Below are 25,190 nucleotides of genomic sequence, written 5' to 3' on the forward strand. Positions count from 1 at the left end.
TGGAGACAAATTAATCTGTTTAATGAAGGATAATTAATCATACCTATAATTTTAATTGTATATAATTTAAATTTTAAAATTCAGTTCCTTTATCAATCAGTTTACCAACCTAAATTGTTTAAATAAATGTGTCATCAAATGATGATTTTCTTCCTTGTCATTTTAGCTCTTAAGTTTTTAGGTAGTGAGATTTATGAATGGTCAAAGAAATAGATGATGATTCCTCTCTATGGCTTTGTAGAGTACAGTGTGTGTGGACTACCCAGACTGATTTTAGGGGGAAGCAAGTTTTTAATACAAAGTTTAATTATTCTTTGAATTTTTTTCTCTGGGACTGAATTTTTCTCTGTGTGTTTATTCACTTGTTTCCTCTTTCTTTGGTTCCGTTGGGCTCGTTTCTTTGTCTTCCAGGCAGTAGCAGCAGCAGTAGTTCAGACTCTACATGTTCTGTCATAGAGAAACCTCTGGATAAGTTCTTGCCTAGTGAGTGGTAGCTCTTAAATTCTCTAACAGAGCTTTGGCTTTTCCATAATCCATGGGCTTCATTTGAGAATTGCTGCACTGCTCCCTCTCATTACTTAAAGAATACTTGTTTAACTTCTCAGCAGAACAAAGCATGTGATAATTTCTGCCACCCCCTTCATTGCTTCTAGTTAACCGTAATTATTAAAACATGTGCTAAGTTTTTGTTGGAGACAATGGAAGAGAGATTCATGCTTTTGCAATTGAGATAATAAAAAGAGAGCAAGTGAGCTGTAAAAAGATCAAATCTTCTGACTCCTTTTTGTTTCATTATAAAATTTTAATCTCTGCCAATGTTAGGAACATGTAATAACCAATCCTGAATTTCTGAAAGTATGTTATATTTTTAAGTGCACCACTGTCCATTATAACATGTCTTAAAATGTAAAGATTTTACATTTTGGTGTCCTATTCTTAGGAATAACTTAAGATTGAAAGCTCCCAAATAAAGACAGAAGAAGTAAAATTTGAAGCCAGCAAAGATAAAAGTATTTAATATCAAGTTATACTTGTCCCTAGCTCTAATTTTCCTAATTTATTTTAGAAACTTTGTAAGAGTATGATTAGAGAATGCAGATCCATAGGAAGCATTTATACAGGATGGGTCTAATCATTAAGTTGTAAGTATTATTAATTTTGTTTTGTTTTGAGGCTAACCTGGTGGTGTTCAGGCTACTTCTGGCTTGGTGTTCAGGGTGCTCAGGCTTGGCTCCTGCAGTGCTGGAAGAACGGAGGATTTGTGGGTGCTGGGGGTTGAACCCAGGGCTGTAAAGTACCAAGCATGAGCTCCAGCCCTTCAAGTTCTCTCCCCACCCCAAAGTATTATTTATTTCCAGAAGAAAGGAAATGAGGCTCTATTGTACTAACTTGCAGCTTACTAACTTTAGATATAACCTTTCCAAAACTAATGACAAACATAAATGGCTGGAGAAGAGTGCTCGGTAGCAGAATGCATGTATTTCATGCAGAAGGTGCTTGACCCCCTTTTTCTCATCTCCCAACACCAAGCCAAAAGTAGCTTATTCCCAATTCAGCAGGGTGTGGCCCCCAAACAAAACAAAACCCCAAACTCCAAAAGCTATTGGTTATTATTCTTAAGCTTTTAGCTTTTTAGAGAAAGAATTCCAAGATTAGTAGGGAATTTTCTCTATTGCTATGCATTAAATTTTATCAAAACATTGATTATTTTAGAAAACATATAATTGGTTATTTTAGAAAACATATGGAGGTATTATAAACTGAAATATTTGAAAATATGTTAGCAGGAGGCAAAATTAAACTTTCTGTTTTAACACTTTCCTTAAATCTTAGTGTAGTTATATATTAGAAGTATATTGTAAAATTACTTGTCAATTCAAGCAATTTTAATTATTACTTGCATATCTGACACAGACATTAAGTTCTTTTGTTGTGACATAGGTGTGTTGGTTAGGTGGAGAGAAGATGAATCAGCATGTGTTGTTATGCATAACTTGTATGTTTCTTCCCTATTAAACATGTGAATGGTATGTTTTTAAACATTCTTTGCCTGTATCAGCAATTGATCATTTACTTCAATAGACTCATAAATCTTAACAGTCCACCAATAGATTGAATGCAGTGTTTTCTTGTGCAGGTGTACTTCACTTTATGCAATGTATATTTTTTCCTGGGAAAATGCATATAAATAAATCTGGGAAGTAAAATGTAATGGGAGCATTTTATACTTGAAAGTAATTCTTAATTAAATCTTTTGTTACTCAAATAGTGGTTGCAAATTACTATAATTTATCTACTTTGTTGATTGAGGAATTTGTGTTTTATTTTCTTAAAGGGGGGCACACCTGTAACGGATCTTTAGAACATTGAATTGGGAAAATTTTAAACGGACAATTTAAATTTTGCTATTTTTAACGTGCTAACTGAAAAAATTGGCTTACTTTTGTTTTGCTCTTTTATTCCCCTCATTATTAGCAGGTTCCCAATTCTATGTCTCTTGGTAACATAAACATGTGGTACTGAACTGTTAATAATTGTAGGACTTTGGGGATCAGTGTGAACTTTAGCGGTTTATTTAAATTGTAATCTTAGACTAGATCTTATTTTCCTTGCTTTACTTAAATCTGTTTTTGTTAAGTATGCTTTTTTAAAATATAAAATTGCTCTATTTCAATTTCGATGATTCCTATACTTGAAATGAATGCTTTTATACATTTTTTTGTTTTACAAAAGAAATAATGCTTTTTTTTTCTCCTCCTCATCTCTGTGCATATGCTTCCTGTCTACGATTTGCTTACTACTTCTTATTGAAAGATCAAGCAGGTTGGTGTGATTGATTTGCACTCCACGTGGTTCAGTTATTTAAACTGTAAACAACTTTGTTAAACTTCATTACATTTTTTATTTAAAAAATATTTTTATAAGGTAAGTATCTGTCTTTTATATTAAGCAAATATTTCAGCTTTCACTCAAACAACAAAAACAAAAAAAGTCCTCCATTTTTCTAAATTGTTAAAGCTCCATTAAACCAAATACTGAAAATACCATTATGATTTGAGCATTTTTTTTCTTCCCTTTAAAAATTCTTACTTATGCTTTTGAGCACTCATTTAACAAAAATAAAATTAATTCAGCTAGCACTTCCATGAAATTTTTTTACCTGGCTAAAATTAATTTTCACAGCTTTGGTTAGAGCACATGGCAAAGGGCAATGAAAAATATTGTATCTTGTTTAATTTAATTAACTTCTTTATGACTAACATTTTTAGATATATTAACTTGAAATTTTGTACTGAGTTTTGTCATGCAATACTAGAATTTTTGTTTATTTTGTTTGATTAAGATTTTAAAAAATACTTATTAAAACTTATGTAGGGGCCAGAGTGATAGTACAGCAATCAGGGCACTTGCCTTGCACATGGCCGACCCTGTTTTCATTCCCAGCATCCCATATGGTTCCCCAAACACTGCCTGGAGTAATTCCTAAGTGCAGAGCTGGGAGTAACCTCTGAGCATAACCAGGTGTGGTCCAAAAAAAATTTAATGTAAAAATGGCATAGTGATGTCACATTTTTAAATGCCTCATTAAGGGAGTTAGCACACATTTTGCTTAAAGTATTTGAAAATATAATTTATCTGAGTAATTCTGGCTGTAACAATGTTGCTAAAACATTAGACTTTGAAACTCAACCTAGCTATATTTTATGATCATCTTTAGCTCAGGACTTTTAGAAATATATATCTTTAAGATTAGAAGAGAACTATAGAAACCTAGAAAATTAGAGTCTCTATGATTTTTAAAAAATATATATATTTTGAAGAGTAGAAGAGAACCATGGAAGTAAAAAAAATTAGCATACATATATTGATCAGGTCAACTCTTCTGTATTATTAGTATTCAGATCTTCACACTTTTTGGTCTTATTTGCCATTTTTTTTTTAATAAATGTTTTAAATTCTGAAGTGGAAAGGAACTTACATATACTTTTTGCGATGCCAGGAATTGAACCCAGGACTCACACATATAATCAGTATTTTACTACTGAGTCATGTCACTGGCCTGAATAAAAGAAAAATATTTTTATTTCATGTGCCTAACTTTATAGCTGAACTTATTCTTCCCTGTCTCAGATCCTAAGAGTGTTAACAATGACAAATTCCAGAAATTTACTGGAATCAGATTTTTAATTATTTTTTAAGAGCATCATTCAGAACATCCAATAGAATATCTGATACATACAATTATGCCATAGAAGTTAACAGAATCAGTCCAAAATCCTGACTTTTGGAATGCAATGAATCACACCACACCAGAGCATGAATTTGGATCAACGCTTTGATTTACTCTTTTATTTAGCTTATTTGTTTTGTGGTTTAAGTTTGCTTTGGACTTTCATTTTTATAGAAATGAAGGGTAATGTATTTTAAATGCTGTTTTTAATGTAATTTTATCATAAGAAAAAAAGTGTGAATTATTCTTTGTTTCATGGTACCTGAAAGAATATATTTTGATGTATGTCTCTGTCATCATCATTTTTCAGTTCTCTTGTTATCAGGAGGGGTTAACTTTTGGGTAGGATAATTAACAGTTTATACTATATCCTGTATCCTTTGGGAAGGAAGTTAATTAAGATGACAGAAAAAAATTCAGGAGAACATCAGAACAGTCCTACCAAAAGTTTGATCATTTTTCTGAAGGAAAGTATGTTTCAAAGTTGTGTTATAAAAAGTAAATCATCTTTTATTCTGTTTCTTAACTGGTTTCATAAGCTATTTTAAATTTTTTATTTCTTCAAATCTTGAAATTAAGTCAACTTTTTTTTTTGGAAAACCTATTTTATGTATATAAAGCAGTATAGACATTATAGTGAAAAATGAATTTGAAGTTATATTTGCAGCTTTATTACTTGGTAGATATTCTACTTATATTTGATATTGACATATTTAATTTGACTTAGAATGCTGAGTTTTGTAATAGTTATTGTAGTTCACTCAAGATAGGCTATATTCATGACAGCTCAGCAAATATGAAATGCCTAATAGCTATGTAAATATTATATAATTAATTGTTAAAAGTATTAAATGTTTTCACTTGGGAGTATATTTTCAAATACTTTCAGATAAAAAATTTTGTTGAAGTTAGTTAAAAATTTTAGTAAAACTCTAAAAATATATATTAAAAACTATGTGCTATAAATCTGCCTGAAATTTTATCTGCATTTTTCCACTGCAGTTCAAAAACTTGAACTCAGGGCTTCACTTATCTTCCAGTGAGCCACAGCACCCACCCCACCTGAATTTTGTGCCTAGATTGTCCTTTATTCACTTTAATAAATTGTGGGTGATATTTTGAGAAGCCGCTTGATGTTATACGTAGGTATTAGAAGAAAAGTAAATGATCCTATTGCTTTTTTGAACATATGTGTTATTTGAAAACACATATCTTTAGATTATTCATTTTAAGTTTCTGGGGATCACATCTAGGGCCTCATATGTGAGAGGCAAGTGCTCTGCCACTGAGCTGCATCCCAGCCTCTCTGCTTTTTTATTTGGCGTTCTTGTTGCGCTTCCTTTTTCCTGCTCATCTGTTTTGCTTCTCTCTATTGCTTATTTTTGTTTTTGTGTTATCATTGACTGAATGATAGTTTGAATTTATCAATTTGTTAAAAATGTCTTTAGAAATAGTTGATAGAAATACAATATGTACCTTCTTACAGTCTTGATATTTTTATTTTGTATTATTAAGGAATATACCTCAGATATCAAAGATAATTTATATAAGAATAAAACATTGAGTCTAGAGTGATTGTTGTAATTATTGAATGGCTCTAATAGGTAAAAAGAAAGTTTCCCCAGATAAGATGGTTGAAATGCAAGCAAAAATTGATGAGGAGAGAAAAGCACTTGAAACAAAGCTTGACATGGAAGAAGAAGAAAGGAATAAGGCTAGAGCTGAATTAGAGAAACGGGAAAAAGATCTTCTTAAGGCCCAGTGAGTATTACAAAGTAGAGATGGATTTGTAACTAAAATTTCTAGTCTTATTTCATAGCATGTATAAGTAAGAATATTGAGCAATAAGTAAAACCTTTTTTGTCTCCAGTGAAGCTAATTTGGGATAGAAGGTATATTTCTACTCTGAAAAGCACGTTTTGATTATTTCCTCTCTCTGGGAAGAAAAAAATATTAGCAAATTAAAATTAAAGAATGAATCATTTATGTTTCACAGTGGTTTATTTGATAAGAAGTTTTTATGTTTCTTTTTAGAAATTTTACTTTCAGGAGCTGGAGCAATAGTACAGAGGTACGGCATTTGCTTTGCACTTGGCCAAGCCAGGTTTGATCCCTAGCATCCCATATAGTCCTTTGAGCACCATCAGGAGTAATTCCTGAGTGCAGAGCCAGGAGTAACCTCTGAGTATAGCTAGCTGTGACTCCAAAATTAATAAATACATTTTATTTCTAGATTGTTAATTTTTGGAATAGCAGTTAATATATATATAATATATATATATGTATAGATAGATACAGTTTTGTGCACACCTGGTAGTGCTTAGGGCTTTCTCCTGGCTCAGTGCTCAGGGATCACTCCTGGCATAATGGGGTGCTAGGGATGGAACCTGAGTTGGCTGCATACAAGGCAGGTGCCCCACCTACTGTACTATCTCTCCAGCTCCTAGAGTGTTTCATTTAATTAACAGACAAGAGCATCAGACTTTGCTAGAGAAGTTATCTGCATTGGAGAAGAAGGTGATTGTTGGTGGTGTAGATTTATTAGCAAAAGCCGAGGAACAAGAAAAACTTCTTGAAGAATCCAATATGGAACTGGAAGAAAGGAGGAAAAGAGCAGAGCAGCTTCGCAGAGAACTTGAAGAAAAAGAGGTAATGTGAACTTTTGCTATTTGTTGGCACTTTGCTAAAGACATTTTATTTTTTTGTAGCGAGAAGCTAAGTATCAATAATTTTAGTGAAACTTTAGAAATTGATTGCTATTATCTAAACTACAGTGAATACATACATACATATATATACATATATGTTTTTATGTATATATATCTCCAATCTCTAATGACCTGCTCATCACCAAAAGCCTTACTAATAATATAATAAAACAAACAAGTAAACTCACTTACTTTGCATATGTATAATATACTAAAAGTAAGCCAGGGGGAAAATATTCTTAAGAAAACCTTAAGTGATTACCCTGAGGTCTTCATCCTCATCTTCATGGTAAGTAGGATGAGGAGATGAAAAAAGGAAAATCTGTCTATAAATTAATCTGTTCACTTCAAACCTGTATGTTCAAGAGTACCTTGTAAAGGGTAGCTGCTGCACATTTATAATGATTAGGAAATATATAATTTAGCTATTCGTGGGGGTTTATTGTTCCATATAAATTTCAGGAGTGTTTTGTCTATTTCTTTAAAAAATATCATGGGTAGGGGCTGGAGTGATAGCACAGCGGGTAGGGCGTTTGCCTTGCACGCAGCCAACCCGGGTTCGAATCCCAGCATCCCATATGGTCCCCTGAGCACCGCCAGGGGTAATTCCTGAGTGCATGAGCCAGGAATGACCCCTGTGCATTGCCGGTTGTGACCCAAAATGCAAAAAAAAAAAAAAAAAAAATCATGGGTATCCTGATAGAGACTGCATTAAATTTGTATAGTGTTTTGGGCAGTATTGCTGTTTTGATAATGTTAATTCTCCCTATCCATGAGCAGGGGATGTGTCTCCATTTCCTAGTGTCCTCCTTTATTTTTGAAGTAGTGTTTTGTAATTTTCCTTGTATAGGTTCTTCACCTCTTTGGTTAAGCTGATTCCAAGGTACTTGATTTTCTGAGGTACTATTGTGAATGGGATTGTTTTTTTAATGTCTCTTTCTTCTCTTTCATTATTTGTATATAAGAAAGCCATGGACTTTTGGGTGTTGATTTTGTAGCCTGCCACTACTATATCGAATTACTGTTTCTAGGAGCTTTTCTTTAGAGTCTTTAGGGTTTTCTTAGTACAGTACCATATCATCTGCAAATAGTGATAACTTCATATCTTCCTTTCCTATCTGTATGCCCTTGATATCTTTTTCTTGTCTAACTACTATGGCCAGGACTTCCAGTACTATATTGAATAGGAGTGGCGAAAGCAGGCAACCTTGCCTTGTGCCCGATATTAGAGGGAAGGCTTTCAGTTTTTCCCCATTGAGAATGATACTTGCCATGGGCTTTTAGTAGATGGCTTTGGCTATATTGAGGAAAGTTCCTTCGATGCCCATTCTGCTAAGAGTTTACATCATAAACAGGTGCTAAATCTTGTCAAATGCTTTATCTGCATCTATTGATATGATCATATGATTTTTATTATTTCTTTTATTAATATGATGAATTATGTTGATTGACTTGCAAATGTTAAACCATCCTTGCATCCCTGTAATGAATCCTACTTGGTCGTGGTGTATGATCTTTTTGATGAGTCGTTGGATTCTATTTGCTAATATTTTGTTGAGGATCTTTGCATCTGTGTTTATCAGGGATATCGGTCTATAATTTTCTTTCTTTGTGGTATCTTTGTCTGTTTTTGGAATGAGGGTGATATTTGCCTCATAGAAACTGTTTGGAAGTGTTTTTGATACTTCAGTTTCTGGAAAAGCTTAAAGAGGATTGGGAGTAAGTCCTCTTTAAAGCTTTGGAAGAATTCACTAGTAAATCCATCTGGGCCAGGACATGCTCCACATCCCTAGTCATCAGGGAGATGCAAATCAAAACAACAATGAGATATCATCTCACACCACAGAGACTGGCACACATTCAAAAGAACAAAAGCAACCAGTGCTGGCGTGGTGGGGAAAAAGGGACACTCCCTCCCTGTTGGTGGGAATGCCAACTGGTCCAGCCTTTCTGGAAAACAATATGGACAGTCCTTCAAAAACTAGAAATTGAGCTTCCATATGACTCCGCAATACCACTTCTGGGAATATATCCTGAGGATGCAAAAGAGCACAGTAGAAATGACATCTGTACCTATATATTCATTGCAGCACTGTTCACAATAGCCAAAATCTGGAAACAACCCGAGTGCCCTAAAACAGATGACTGGTTAAAGAGACTGTGGTACATCTACACAATGGAATACTATGCAGCTGTTAGGAGAGATGAAGTCATGAAATTTGCTTATAAATGGATAAACATGGAGAGTATCATGCTAAGTGAAATGAGTCAGAAAGAGAGGGACAGACATAGAGGGACTGCACTCATTTATGGAGTGTAGGGTAGCATCACATGAGGCTGATACCCAAGGACAGTAGATATAAGGACCGGGGGATTGCCCCATAGCTGGAAGACTGCTTCATGAGCAGAGGAAAGAAGGCAGATGGAATAGAGAAGGGATCACTAAGAAAGTGATGGCTGGAGGAACCAGTTGGAATGGGAGATGCATGCCGAAAGTGGATAATGGACCAAACATGATGACTTCTCAGTGTCTGTGTTGCAAGTCATAATGCCCAAAAGCAGAGAGAGAGTATGGGGAATATTGTCTGAGAGAGTATGGGGAATATTGTCTGCCATATAGGCAGGGGGAGGGTGGGAAAGGGGGGTATACCCGGGATATTGGTGGTGGGGAATGTGCACTGGTGGAAGGATGGGTTTTTTATCACTGTGTGACTGTAACCCAAACATGAAAGCTTGTAACTATCTCACGGTGATTCAATAAAATTTTAAAAATTAAAAAAAAAGAAATATATAATTTAATAAAATTATTCTGAAGTTTACATATTTTTGATGTAGCAAGAACGCTTGGATATTGAAGAAAAATATACCAGTTTGCAAGAGGAAGCACAAGGAAAGACCAAGAAATTAAAGAAAGTTTGGACTATGCTGATGGCTGCGAAATCAGAGGTTGGGCTCTTAGAAACTGCTTGTTAATGTGATTTTGAATTGTTGGGTGGTAGGCGCTCCCAACAGTACTTGGGGGCAGAGGTCAAAGACTCATAAGTGTTGAATATGGAATTCAAGGCCTCAGGTAAGGCATGTGCTCTACCACTTGAGCCATCCTGTTTTTTAAAAATAATTTTTTGTGGGGCCGGAGTGATACAGTACAGCGGGCAGGGTGTTTGCCTTGCACGCGGCAGATCCGGGTTCAATCCCTGGCATCCCATATGGTTCCCCCCAGCACTGCCAGGAGTAATTCCTGAGTGCAGAGCCAAGAGTAACCCCTGAACATCGCTGGGTGTGACCCAAAAAGCAAAAAAAAAAAATTTGTTTACATAGCATTGAGTCTTAAAGGAATCATAATGTATGGGCTGGAGCGATAACGCAGCAGGTAGGGCGTTAGCCTTGCATGTGGCCGACCTGGGTTCGATTCCTCTGCCCCGCCTCTCTTGGAGAGCCTGGCAAGCTCCCGAGAGTATCTCGCCCGCACGGCAGAGCCTGGCAAGCTACTTGTGGCGTATTCAATATGCCAAAAACAGTAACTACAAGTCTCACAGTGGAGACATTACTGGTACCTGCTCAAGCAAATCGATGAGCAACGGGATGACAGTGATACAGTGAATGTATGTTTATAATTTTGTCTTTTGCAGCCATACCCAGCAGTGCTCATGGCTTCCTCCTGGCTCTGCACTCAGGGATGACTCCGGTAGGGCTCAAGGGACCATATGGGGTGCTGAGGAATGAACCCAGGTCAGGTGGTTCATTCTTTTGACCTGCCATAGTATGGCTATGTGTTTATAATTTTAAAGAAATATTATATGCAATTAAACATTAGTTGTCAAGATGTGGAAAATGGCTAAATTGACTCGAGTGCATGCTTTGCATGCAGGAGGCCCGCATTTGATCCCTGGCACTGTGTATGGTCTCCCAAGTACTGCCAGGAATGACCACTGATGCTAGAGTAAGCCCTGAGCACCACAGGGTGTAATCCCCAAATCAAAAAAGAAATTTTAGCCAGTCAAGCAAATTAACTATTTTTGACTTTAACTCATATGGAATAAAGAATGTTATTCTCTTCATTTTTGGTTTTGTTTTTGCCACACCTGGCACTGCTCAGGGGCCACTCCTGGCCCTGTGCTCAGGCACAACAACTGGCAGTGCTGGGCGACCGTACGTAATGCTGGAATTCAAATTTTGTTGCATTCGCATGGAAGGCAAGTATCTTAACCTCACACCAACTCTCTGGTCCTCTTTATTTGTTGTTAAATATCTGTTGTTTTAGTTGTTAGCCCTACTTATTGTTTTATTGTTAGATTTCAAACCACTTTTTAGACCTGTGGCATATGGAACTTTTTGTAAGTGTTTTGTCAGGGCTGGAGCAATAATAGCACAGCGGGTAGGGTGCTTACCTTGCATGCGGCTGACCCGGGTTTGATCCCAGCATCCCATATGGTCCCCTGAGCACCGCCAGGAGTAATTCCTGAGTGCAGAGCCAGGAGTGGCCTCAGTGCATCACCGGGTGTGACCCAGAAAGCAAAGCAAAAAAAGTTTCATCTTGCTAAAGACAAAAAATTTCCTTGTTTTTCTGGTAGATGGCTGATCTTCAACAAGAACATCAGAGAGAAATTGAAGGACTATTGGAAAATATCCGACAACTTAGTCGGGAACTTCGACTTCAGATGCTTATTATTGATAACTTTATACCCCAGGATTATCAGGTAAGAAGATGGCTTCTAAGTAAGAAGTGACTTAGAGGTGAGGTCAACTGATAGGGATTAAGGAATAAGGAAATAAAATTTCTTTTCTGGTTTTTGAGCCCTACCTGATGGTTCTCAGGGGCTACTCCTGACTCTGTGCTCAGGAGTGACCTCTGGTGGTGCTGGGACCATATGCTGCTATGCAAGGAAGTGCTTTACCTCTCTCCTCCTATACTATCTCCAGTCCAGGAAGTAGCACTGTAGTACTGTTGTACAGTTGTACAGTTGTTCATCGATTTTTCTCGAGTGGGCACTAGTAACGTCTCCATTGTGAGACTTGTTGTTATTGTTTTTGGCATATCAAATACGCCACGGGGAGCTTGCCAGGCTCTGCCGTGCGGGTGGGATACTCTTGGTAGCTTGCCGGGCTCTCTGAGAGGGACAGAGGAATCAAACCTGGGTTGGCTGCGTGCAAGGCAAATGCCCTACCCATTGTGTTAATATTTACTTTTTAGTTATAACTATAACGTTTTACTGAACTAATGCCATTACATTTCACTTTAGTTCTTAATTTTTCTTTCTTTTTTTTTTTTGGTGTGGGTTTATGGGGTTTGACCTACACCTGGTATGCTCAGGACTTAATCCTGGTTCAGGTCTTTGGGAACCATATGCTATGGTGGGTTTTCAGACCAGGGTAAAGCAAGCGCCTTACCTCCTATACTAACTCTTTCCCCTCTGTTCTTTCTTTTTCTTGACACATGATTCAATTTTAATTTTTATTTTTTTATTCATTGTGAGATACAGTAACAAAAATTTCATGTTTGAACTTCGATCATACGGTCATCCAACACCTATCCCTTCACCAGTGCACATTTTCCACCACCAAAATCCCCAGTATTCCCCCTCCCCCACTTTCCATACCTCCCCCTGCTTGTGTGGCCGATAGTTTGCAAGGTATTCTTTCTCTACTTTAGTTACCTTCGATATTTCGAGACCAGTCCTATCTCCCCTTATATCTGTTGAAAATACAATTGCTAGACAATGTGTTTTGTATTGCGTGTTATGGATATAATGTCACGTGGCCACGAGAGTGGCCATGCACTTTTGGAATTCTAAGATTTTAATAATTAGGGTCTGAAGAAATTGCTGCTGCAGGTTGCTCAGTCCGAGATTACTGTGTGTGTCTCTGGATCGTGGCCACGTGGGAGCTGGTGCTTCTTTCTGGCTTCTTTAAAATGGCAACCGCTGGAGCTCTTAGAGGGCAGGCAGTGGGACGGCACCTGCCCCCGTCTGGAGCGGGCCGGGGGGAAGGCCTATTGCAAAGTCCCGGGCCATCTCTGCCGAAGGTTGCTCGGTCTGAGATTTCTATAACACATGATTTTTGAGTATATAAATAAGAGAGTATCAGCCCTTTAAAGAAACCAAGATTTATGTAACTGCAGTGTACAAATATAGGTTCTGTTCATCCAGTTTTTTTATCCTGTTATTATCCTACCAGAACAGAACTCTTGTGCTTTTTCTTTCTTTCTACATATGTTAATTCTTTGTGTGTTAAAATGCATACAACATTAGACGCCAGAGATTAGACAGCAGGTAGGAAGTTTGCCTTGCATGCGTCTGACCTGGGTTCAGTCTCTGGCATCTCATATGGTCCCCTGAGCACAGCCAGGAGGGATTTAGGAGTAACACCTGAACATCGCCTAAAAACAAGCAAATACATACAACATGAAATGATCCATTTTAACTATTATTAAATTAATAGTTTAATAACATTTAGTACATTCATAATTCATATGCCACAACCACTATCCTCTTTTTTGTTTTTTACTTTAACATTTTATTTAAAAATTTTCCTTTAGTCACTGTGAAATTGCAAAGTTATTCATGATTGGGTTTTAGGCATACAATGTTTCAACACTGATCCCTTGGTAAAGTGGACACTTACCAGTGTCCACTTTTTCCCACCAATGCTGCCCACCCATTTACCTTCCTTCCAGTAGACTGCTTCTATGAGAGGTGCTTTTTTTCCTTCTTTTTTAATTTTATAAGTTTTGCACTGTGGTTTACAATGCTGTTGCAGATAGGTTCCATACATAACACTGTACCACCTTTTGGCACCACCTCCTCCTGCCGATTGAATGCTACTTCCTGCCACCACAGATGTACCCTCCTCCCTGCCTTATCCTCCAGACCCCTCAAGTGGCATGTTTCCTACTGAATACCAGTTCTCATGTTCTGTGTTTCCACTGCCTTTGGGTGTTTGTTACTGCACCATTATGTTTCTTTATATCCGCATATGAGAAAGATCATTCTGTTTCTCTCCCTCTGACTAACCTCACTCAGCATGATACTCTCTAGGTTCCCCCATATGGTAGCAAATTTAATGATTTTTTTCTTTTCTCATGGCCAAGAAATATTCCATTTTGATATGTCTATAATTTATGGATATGTACTATAATTTATTTATGTATAATTTATAATTTATTTATAATTTATTTATTTACTATAATCACTATTCTTTTTTTTTTTTTTTTTTTTTTTTTTTTTTTTTTTTGCTTTTTGGGTCACACCCAGCGATGCCCAGGGGTTACTCCTGGCTTTGCACTCAAGAATTACTCCTGGCAGTGCTTGGGGGACCATATGGGATGCCGGGGATCGAACCCGGGTCGGCCGCGTGCAAGGCAAACGCCCTCCCCGCTGTGCTATCGCTCCGGCCCCATATAATCACTATTCTTGAACACTTGGGTTGCTTCCAGATTTTGGCTATTGTGAATAGTGCTGCAATGAACATCACTGTATCACTATCATCCTATTGTTCATTGATTTGCTCGAGTAGACACCAGTAATGTCTCCATTCATCCCAGCCCTGAGATTTTAGCAGCCTCTCCTTACTCGTCTTTCCCAACAATTGGAGGCTCTTTCAGGGTCAAGGGAATGAGACCTGTTATTGTTACTGTATTTGGCATATTGAATATGCCACAGGGAACTTGCCAGGCTCTTCCTTGTGGGCAGGATACTCTCAGTAGCTTGTCAGGCTCTCGAAGAGGGACGGAGAATGTATATCAGAGAATACAAGCAAGTATGTTAAAACCAAACACAGATCTGCTGCTTTAAGCATATCAGTGGGCTAGACTATAAGAGGTTCGGGGAGCTTTGTTTTAAATAGTCTCTGGATCTTGGCCATTGATGGGATTACGTGGTGCCAGGGGCAGTTTCTGGGTGTAACTGCCAAGCTACTAGAAAATGGGTGGAGGAGGCCCAGTCCTGGTCCGAGCAGGCTTGGAAATCTCAGCCCCGGGTCCCACATGCCTGGGTTCCTTTGCCAGTTTCTTCATGCGTGAGGCTCGTCCAAGTGTGTGGACAGTGGCCTTTAGTATGGCTGTGGCTGGGTTCCAGAGATTTTGCTGCCGGGGCTCTGCTTGGGTCGGGGAGGGAAACTCAACCTGCCCCTCCAACGGGGCCCAGGTGAAGAGAGCTATATAAAACAAAGCTCCCAGAAGAGATCAATGCAGAATCTCCTACCCCCATGCCAGGCTTTCTTCATTGGGGCCCTTCAGAGAAGGGTAGATTGAGTTTCCCTCCCCGCCCAAAGCAGAGCCACAGCAGCCAAAAACCTCCAGAACCCAGCCACAGCCATGCTCAAGGCCACTCTTCACACACTTGGAGGAGCCTCAGTGCATGAAGGAACCAGCAGAGGGTCCCAGGCATGTGGGACCCACGGCTGAGATCTCCAAGCCTGCTTGGATCAGGACTGGGTCTCCTCCACCCAGACCCCCCATTTTCCAGTAGCTTGGCAGTCCACACCCAGAAATTGCCCCCCCCCTCCCCCCGTGCCATGTAATCCCATCAACAGCCAAGATTTAGAGACTATACAACAAAGCTCCTGGAAGAGAGCGACGCAGAATCTCCTACCCTTGCAACAGGCTGCTGCAATGAACATAGGAGTGCAAATGTCTTTTCTCCATTTTGTTTTGAGCCCTTGGGGTATATTCCAAGAAGTAGAAGTGCTGGATCAAACGGAAGCTCAGTTCCTAGATTTCTTTTAGGAATATCCATATTGTTTTCCAGAAGTGCTGGACCAGTAGATACTCCCATTGGCATTGAACGAGAGTCCCTTTCTCCTTGCACCCACACCAGCACTGGTTGTTCTTGTTCTTTCTGATGTGTTCCAATCTCTGTGGTGTGAGATGACATTTCATTGTTATTTTGATTTGCATCTCCTTGATGATTAATGATGCAGAGCATTTATTCATGTGCCTTTTGGCTATTTGTATTTCTTCTTTGAGGAATTTTCTGTTCATCTCTTCACTATCACTATCTTTTTTTCTTTTTCTTTTTGGGTCACACCCGGCGATGCTCAGGGGTTACTCCTGGCTCTGCTCTCAAAATTACTCCTCGGGCTGCTGGGGGATCATATGGAATGCTGGGAATCAAACTTGGGTTGGCCACGTGCAAGGCAAATGCCCTACCCACTGTGCTATTGCTCCAGCCCCTATCACTATCTTTTAATGGATGCTAATTCTTTTTTTTTTTTTTTGGGTCACACCCGGCAATGCACAGGGGTTACTCCTGGCTCATGCACTCAGGAATTACTCCTGGCAGTGCTCGGGGGACCATCTGGGATGCTGGGAATTGAACCCAGGGAGGCAAATGCCCTACCTGCTGTGCTATTGCTCCAGCCACAGGATGCTAATTCTTAATACCAGTATAGCTTATAATTTCAGCCTCTCTTTTGTTTGTTTTTGGTCCACACCCAGCAGTGCTGGGTTATTCCTGGCTCTGCACTCAGGAATTACTCCTAGCAATACTCGGGAATCATATGGGGTGCTGGGGATTGAACCCGAGTCCGCCACGCTCAAAGCAAGTATCCTATCTACTGTAACATCTCTCCAGCCCCCTCAGCCTCCTTTATTCCAAAATTTTCATCTTTCTAGTGCATTTTGGTAAATTTTAATATATATATATATATTTATTTTGCATTTTGGATCACACCCGGCGATGCACAGGGGTTACTCCTGACTCTGCACTCAGGAATTACCCCTGGCAGTGCTCAGGGGACCATATGGGATGCTGGGAATCGAACCCGGGTTGGCCGCGTGCAAGGCAAACGCCCTACCCGCTGTGCTATTGCTCCAGCCCCGTAAAATTTTAATATGTTTATTTTGAATGTGTATACATTTAAGAAATTTGCCTGGGGCTGGAGCAATTAGCATAGCTGGTAGGGCGTTTGCCTTGCACGCAGCCAACCCAGGTTTGAATCTCAGCATCCCATATGGTCCCCTGAGCACCACCAGGAGTAATTCCTGAGTGCAAAACCAGGAGTAACCCCTGAGCATCGCCAGGTGTGACCCAAAATACAAAAAAAAAAAAAAAAAGAAATTTGCCTGAAAATAAACCTTACTATTTTTTTGCCCTCTTTGGATACTCTGATTTGTATAAATTAATCCTTAGTTCCCAAGTACACAATTACTGTTTTTTTGCCCCCTTTGGATACTTACTGTTTTTTTGCCCCCTTTGGATACTCTGATTTGTATAATTAATCCTTAGTTCCCAGGTACACAATTAATACTTGGTTCTTGCTATTGTTCTTTGGATAACCTGCTTTTACTGATTTTGTAGTGGGTGCATTACCCTGATCAGAGACTAATGCTATGACAGTAATCTATTCTCATCAAATGGTTTTCTGCTCTTGACTCTTCATCACTTTATCTTTTCTTTTCCTTTTTTTTTTTGGTTTGGTATTTGGGCTACACCAGCATGCTTAGGGCTTAGTCATACCTTTGCATTCAGGGAATCTCTCCTATCTGAGCTCAGGAACCATTTGAGCTATCAGGAATCTGGGTTGACTATTGTGCAAAGCCAGCTCCCAACCTGCTGTATTATCACTCTGGCCCGCTCTTTGCTTTTTCTATCTAGCCCAAGGTTCCTATCATGTTCTTCATCCCCTGACATTTATGTATACTTCACTTACAGCTATATATATTCTTAAAAATTATATATTTTAAAGTTTATAAAAGGACTATATCAAGAAGTAAGAGTGTTTTAAAACAACTCTTTTGTTAATATTTAACAGAAGTATGAATAGTATTTTAAATATCAGTACATATTAAAAGTAGACTACTTTTGACTTTTTTAAAAGGAAATGATTGAAAACTATGTCCATTGGAATGAAGACATAGGAGAATGGCAGCTAGTGAGTATTGCTTTCATTCTTTTCTGAAATACTTGAGAGGTACTTCCTAAAGTAAGGTGGATAATGTTTCCCTAATTAACTATAGCACAAAGAATATTTGGTGTAAAAGGTTTAGGTTGGGGCTCCATAGGGCTGAATGATCTCTGGGTCCCATTCTGTTGAGCATATTGTATGAGTGTAATATCATATCTATAACAATTTGTCTTATTTATAATAATTATTACTAATTAAAACAAATCTCCCCCTTCTTTTTTTCCTCTTGTTTTTTAGAAATGTGTTGCCTATACAGGAAATAATATGCGGAAACAGACTCCAGTTTCTGATAAAAAAGAGAAAGATGTAAGAATACTTTAAAAAATATTTAGGTTTCTTTATGGGAAAAAAGGTCACTAAATTTTATTATGTCAGTGAAGTCTGCTGAAAAGTGGACTAGTCTTCTGTGAGTAAAGACTCTAGAATGGGGTGCTGAGTGGGACAGTTCTAATGACCTTCATTCAGGAGAGGAAGTCTGTCATTTATGCCACAGGAGAGCCCCGGAGGTGCTGTTCACAATACTCTTCTCACTGCCTCTCTGGATAGAGATTCAAATGTGCTTTTTCTTCTCAGAGCTAGTCTTCTTAAGATCAACAAAAAGTAGTTGCAGTCTTTAAGGAAGGTAGCAGTAGTTTTTCTTCTAAGAAAATTTTAAGGCATGGGACTTACTCATCAATCTGACAAATGCATTTCAGGAAAATGACATTAACAAATCATCTTTAGACACTTATTTGGCCTTTGACTTTCCCTCGAGTTTATTGAGTATTTTAGATCACCCCCAAATCTGGTTTAATGTCTTAGAAGAGTGTTGTTTGTTCGTTTCCTTTCCTTAGCCCTTTGAAGTGGACCTTTCTCATGTGTATCTCGCCTATACTGAAGAGAGTCTGCGACAGTCTTTGATGAAATTAGAACGGCCACGAACTTCAAAGGGAAAGGCAAGGCCCAAGACAGGGAGAAGGTGAGTACTGTCTGTGAGTCCCATAAAAGAAAGACTTGGAGGTATTCTAATTAGATACTTAAAAAGAAAATTTCATTAGCGTTATATGCATTTTGGCATGAATTTAAGATAAATCCTTAGGTAGTTTCAATAAGTAAATAAACTCTGGCTAAAAATGTGACTGTCTTCTAGGGATTAGAGAGATAGTATAGTCGGTAAAGCACTTGCCTTGCATGCAGTCATCCCAGGTTCCATTTCCAGCACCTTATATGGTCCCCTGGGCACATCCAGGAGTAAGTCCTGTGCACAGAGCCAGGAGTGACCCCTGAGCATTGCAGAATGTTGCTCCCAAACAAAATAAAAACAAGCAAAAATTAGCATTCTCTCACTTAGTTAAGCCCTCCTGAATAATAGTTTATTTCTTATTTACTTTGTTCTTTCCAAATACATGTAATAAGTCATATATTTTCTCTTAATTCCTGAACTAACTTTTATAGTGACATCCTAACTAATTTTTCTGGTTAGGTTCCAAGGTGTTATGTTCAGTTGATTTGTATTTCTTTTATAATCGTTGCCCCCAGAATCTTGATTCCTCAGTTTTCACTTAAAGAAAACTTCTCTGACCTTCTTTCTTATATTAGTTTTGACTGTTGAAGAGTTTACTTGTATTTTAATATAAGACAAGGAAAATGAGGATATGGGATCCCTGGACTGGAGCATATATTCCTTCTCTTCTTGTCAGATACAGTTTAGCTTATTTTAAGTAACTGTAAGACTTTGAAGGTCTCCTGGGATAAAAAGCTTTTGTTTTCCCTATTTGAAGACATGAACTTTTGAGTTCCATCTAGGATAAAGTTATGTAGTTTTAATACAGTTTTTCTAAATAACATTAATAAAGCTTAGCATTTATATATTTGGGGTAGTTGAACTGAGAGAGGATAAATCAGCATATTAGGAGTTTGCAAGTTTTTACATTCTTTAGCATTTAAATGTCAGGGATAAAATTTTCTTATATATCAAAAGAAGTCATGCATGTAATATTAATGAATAAAGTAAATCAGTTCAAATAAATAAGAATCCTTATGGATTTTTCACATTTATATCTTTTGCTGTTGTTGTTGCTTGTTTCGGGGCCTCACCTTGCAGGGTTCAGGGCTTACTCCTGGTTCTGCACTCGGGATCACTCCTGGTAGAGTGTGGGGGACCTAATGAGATGCTGGCAGTCAAATCCGGGTTAGCTGTGTGCAAGGAAATCACCCTATGCTCTGTACTACCTCTCTGACCCCCTTTACATTTATACTTTTAATAGACATGTTTTCCTCTTAACTCTGTAGCTGGTAAGAAAAATAATAATGCAAGTGGTTGAAAGTGGTAAGACAAGTGGTGTTTCCAATAAAAAGTTAGCCAGTGGTAGGGACTATTGAAAACTGGATAGTGTTCTCTCTGCTACTATGAGTGGCTGCTACCATGTCACTAGTTTGTATAGTAGTTTAGTATTGTTTGTGAATCTTACTATTTTTAAAAGTATGTTAGAATTCTGGATTGTTTACATGAGAACGCTCAGATTTTAGTCACTGTTTTTTAAACCATATGACTTTAGGTAAGAAAAATAAAAGCAGATAATCTGATAAGGTTTTTGGATACTCTTTTCAGAGTGTTCATTTCTAAAAATAGGTATTATTTTGGCTTAGCATGTTGACACCAGTGCTGCAGTTTGTGTTCATTAAACCATCTTCAAGTGTGAGCCACCAGTGGTACACACTAGCATCAGTGTGTTAATTAAAAAATTAAAATTAAAAAATACATGTGAACTAATGTTAGCTGAACCATACCATAATACCTGTGTGCCAGAGTTAGCTTTCTATATTATGAAAACTCTAAGAAAACAATAGATGATCTTAAGCATAGGCAAATATTAACAATAAGGGACAGCGATATTATACTATGTGATTGTTTATTGTCATGTTCCTATTTAGAAATTAATAACTCATTGTGCCAAGTAAAATTATGATATGTGTGGTACCTTAATACAGTAGTTCTGTTCCTCTTACGCATGCCTTTGTGAGATGGTGCCTCAGATTAACTGTGTCCCTGACTTTCACTGAATAAATCTACAACTTGAGCACCTCTCTCATCTGGGAAAGAGATAATTAAGTGGCTTAGGTCTGGCAAGCATGAAGCCCACATTGCCACTTGCAGATTTGGAGATGTGTTTCCACTCAGTGTTCACCACTCTAGGTGGCGTACCATGTGCTGGCACCTACTCAGGATGGCTTTCCCTTAGGTTGAAAAAGCTTGAACTGATCTCTTAACATGTCACACATGTTAAACTGTGGTCTGCTTCTAGACTATGACCTCCCTATAGCATCTACTACAAATGTTTGAATTTCAGTCTTTTAAGAAAGCATTCATGGTTTTCTTTTTCTTTTCTCTAAACAGAAAGCGTTCTGCAAAGCCTGAAACTGTAATTGACTCTTTACTCCAGTAAATGTTACAGACTTAAAGTTACAATAAAAATTAGTGACATTCTCATGCCTGGACAAAAATCTTTCATTAAAACACTGATGACTTTTGTGTAATTTTAAGTAATGGACACTGTAAATCATGGAGTAAGACTGGAAATGATAATTTGCCTAAAAACTTTTAGTCTATATAAAGTTAACCTAACATATTAAACTGGTACAACTGCTATTCATTCAAATTATTATATTACTCTTCTGCTTATACTGTGCAGGGAAGTTGCAGGAGCAGCTCATACTGTAGAGCTGCAGTTGAAATGTATACATAAGCCTGTTAGTAATTTACCCAACTACTGTATATTCAGATAACTGGAATTTCAAAATAGAAAAAAGGTGGGTTTTTTTTGCACGCAAAGTAGCATATCTAATTGTCTTTTGTTGTACTGTTAAATATGAATGTATGAACTGCATATTTAAGAATAATTCAACCCTAACAACCACCTGGTCTGTTTAAATAAGTTCTTATTTTAATTTTAACATTCATTGCAATTGAAGTATGAGATGTCTGATCTTACAGATCTACTATAGAAAATTTTATGGTCAGTTTTGGGATGTATTCATGTTTGAAAAACAGTTTAAGACTATGTTTTATCTGGACCTCTCAGCCTTTTTTCACATTGAGTTCAAGTCAAATATATATTTTTTGTTCTGGTTACATGTTCCTTTGAGACAGTGAATTGTACCTAAATATAAAGGCGCTATAGTTACAGAAAATTGTCACTGATATTTGCATGTATTTGTATCATCTTTTCAAACTCACTTTGTGATGTGACAAGTAAATGCGTTCTTGTGTTTGAATTCTAAATTTTGATGGAAATTGCTCTGTATCCAATTGGGAGTGATTTCCATTTTCCAGAAAGTGAAGCAAAGCAAGAAAAATACCTTTTAATCACTTGTCTTTAAAACACTTTGGTTTTTATTTTATTTATATAAAGAATCTGCTCCCTAAATTTCTTGTATTATAAATTGTTGGGTCATATTACTCAAAAAAAATAATAATAATAGGGCCAGAGAGGTAGCATAGTGGGTAGGGCCCTTGCCTTGTTACCCTGGTTCAATTCCTGGCACCACACAGCCTTGCCAGAAGGGATCCTTGATCTCAGAGCCAGGAATAAACCTTGGGCACAGCTGGGTGTGGCCCCCAAATTAAAAATAATAATAAATAAAAAATATTTTATTTTATAGTAATTAAGTTGTAGTAGATAAAATTGTTTTGTTGACTGCTTACTGAAATTATTTTTAGAGTTACTTTGTCCTATACTTATTAAGATGTTTCCAGTTAGCCCTAAACATTGGTTACAAACTTTTAGACTTTACAGGTTAGTATTTATTAAATTAACATTATTTTTAATACACTTGGTTATATATTGGTTTATAGTTATAAAGCTGTGTATAGAGTGAGGTGAGTGAAGATGGTATATTTGTGAAACAGTGGTGAAAATGTGTCCATAAAGTTAAAGTACATTCCAAGTTTGTGTACTAAATATCTTGTGTTTGGTGACTATTTTCTAGGTAATAAGAATTTATTCAGTTGGCATCATTTTCTTTGTAGTATATAAGGGAGTTAGAAGTTTATTACTTTATTCTGTGGGGCATTGTTTAGGTACTGTGAAAACTTGAATTTGTCTTATAAAAGCTTTGTATAAGCTGAATATCTTGGCAATTAAAGAAGCACACTTAACTGTTAGTAATTAATATAGAGAAAATTTAATTTTGCTAGTAGAAAAGATGGATACTTTATAAAAGTGCTTGTTTCTAGCCTTGAACAATCCAGTTACTAGGAAAGGAATAATTTTTTGCATTATCTTTAAAACAGAAATATTAAACCTATGCTAGATTTTTTTCTAATAATAGAAAGAAATCTATAACAAGTCAAAACATTGAGACATTTTAAAAGTAGCCTTCTTTCTTAAAAGCATTTTTGTTATAATTGCTTACACCAGATCTGCATTAAATATTCATTATATTGAGTACCAAAAATTAAACATTTGAGCCAGGCCGGAGTATCCATGTAACGCTGATTTTACTGCTATTCACTTAGCTCCAGTCATAGCAGTCCTGTGGTTTTTTCACATCTACTGTGTATGTCTACAAATGAAATATTTTGTAACTTCAGTGTTAATTTCATGAAAGGATATAGAAAAAATATCGGTCATTATTTGAAATAGGTAGATTTAAAATGAGTGTCACACATAAATATATATGTATGTTATTAAAGGGATATTTTCTTTTCTTTTAATAAAAAATACTTATTTATTAAAAGAGCCTTGGTAGAAGGTTAATAATTGTGGTATATTCTTTAATACCCTGTAACTATACACTAATAATTAGGATGTTAAAATATGGTAGTCCTCAGTTTCTTGTTTTTTGTTTTTTTTAAGACTCTTTTTAAAGTATAAGATTAATCTGTGGGGAGGTCTGTATCCATGTGTTTATTCTCTAAGTAAAATTTATATGACAAGCTATGTCATCTACTTTCTGAGAAAAGGGAACTTTTTTTTGGTAGCAAATTTAAGAAAGTTACTTTGGAGTAGAGGGTGGTGCTACTTCATCTGTAACATTTTTTAAAATTATGATTATGCCTTTCAGATTGATATTTGTTGTTGATGCTTTTTCATTTGAAATTTTAAAAATGTATTTCCCTTTAATTCTTAAGGAAAGTTACTCTCTTTCCTTACAGGGCTGTGAATTAAGGAATGGGTAGAGTTTACATTTAATTACGCCAGTGTCTGCCCAGTTTCTTAATGTATGCGTTTGTTTTCCTTTTAAGTTATTTGTTGTTCTAAAACTGCTAGATTAAAACATAGATCTTCTTAGTGCCTTTGAACTCATACTGTAGTCTGACTAATTTAAATCATTAATAACTTCAGTAGCATTACTATTATATTGTATACTGGCCAAAAAAGACAAATTACAAATGAGTTTGTTGCAGTTATTTCAAAAGCCACACTTTCACTGTATTTTATGTACAAATTGTATTTGTTCAAGTTGTATATATTGATATTGTATGTATACATGAAGCATGGTTAAATAAATAAAAATCTTTACTAATGCCTTTAGTAGTGATCTGCTTTTTTTTTTAACTATTTTTGTGTTTACTTCCATCCTGATATAATAGGCAGGCTTTTATTGTGCTAGCTTTTCAGCTTCATATGGTTAAGAGAAAGATTCTTAGTGAGTGAATCTTTAAATACAAATCATCATGAAACAGAAAGCTAGGAGAGATTTTTTTGGTTTGTTTTTGAGGCCACACCCAACTTTGTCTTACTCTTGGCCCTGCACTCAGAGACCACTCCTGGCAGTTCTTTTTTTTTTTTTTTTTCCTTTTTGGGTCACACCCGGCGATGCAAAAGGGTTACTCCTGGCTTTGCACTCAGGAATTACTCCTGGCGGTTTTCAGGGGACCATATGGGATGCTGGGAATCGAACCTGGGTCGGCCGCGTGCAAGGTAAATGTCCTACCCGCTGTACTATCACTCCAGCCCCCTGGCAGTTCTTTAGGGACCATCTGGGGATTTAACCAGATTAGCCATGTGCAAGCCAAGTGACTTACCTGTGGTACTGTCTCTCGAGCCTCCAGAAAAATGTTTTTAAAGAAACTTTTTCTTGATCAAATTCGCTTCTATGAAAAATGCTTTCATTCAGATTTTGGTAAGGGTGCTTGAGAATAGAAACTGGAGGTATATATTTTGAGTGCATCTCACTAAGTGATAAAAGGAGGAGAATTTTCTTAGTAGAAACAGTATCATAATCTCTTTCCAAAACTTTTCATAGCTTAAGTTATCTTCAAAAAATGATTCCATCGTGTGGCTAGAGCGATAGCACAGTGGGTAGGGCATTTGCCTTGCATGCGGCTGACTCTTATTTGATCCCAGCATCCCACATGGTCCCCT

At 37.1% G+C, this 25,190-nt stretch overlaps 1 protein-coding gene across 1 annotated transcript in view; it reads left to right on the forward strand.

Moving 5' to 3' along the window:
- Positions 1-24,352, forward strand: part of KIF3A (kinesin family member 3A) — a 65,196-nt gene extending 40,844 nt beyond the window's left edge. The window contains exons 10-17 of the mRNA XM_055141899.1: positions 5,836-5,992; positions 6,700-6,880; positions 9,775-9,885; positions 11,511-11,636; positions 17,755-17,808; positions 18,079-18,147; positions 18,675-18,799; positions 21,218-24,352. Of these exons, the coding sequence (XP_054997874.1) occupies positions 5,836-5,992; positions 6,700-6,880; positions 9,775-9,885; positions 11,511-11,636; positions 17,755-17,808; positions 18,079-18,147; positions 18,675-18,799; positions 21,218-21,266 (872 nt within the window). The 3' untranslated portion in view covers positions 21,267-24,352. The remainder of the gene's footprint in view (positions 1-5,835; positions 5,993-6,699; positions 6,881-9,774; positions 9,886-11,510; positions 11,637-17,754; positions 17,809-18,078; positions 18,148-18,674; positions 18,800-21,217) is intronic.
- The last annotated feature ends 838 nt before the right edge of the window (positions 24,353-25,190 follow it).

The sequence above is a fragment of the Sorex araneus genome, chromosome 6 (genome assembly GCF_027595985.1).
Source record: "Sorex araneus isolate mSorAra2 chromosome 6, mSorAra2.pri, whole genome shotgun sequence".
Classification (NCBI taxonomy): domain Eukaryota; kingdom Metazoa; phylum Chordata; class Mammalia; order Eulipotyphla; family Soricidae; genus Sorex; species Sorex araneus.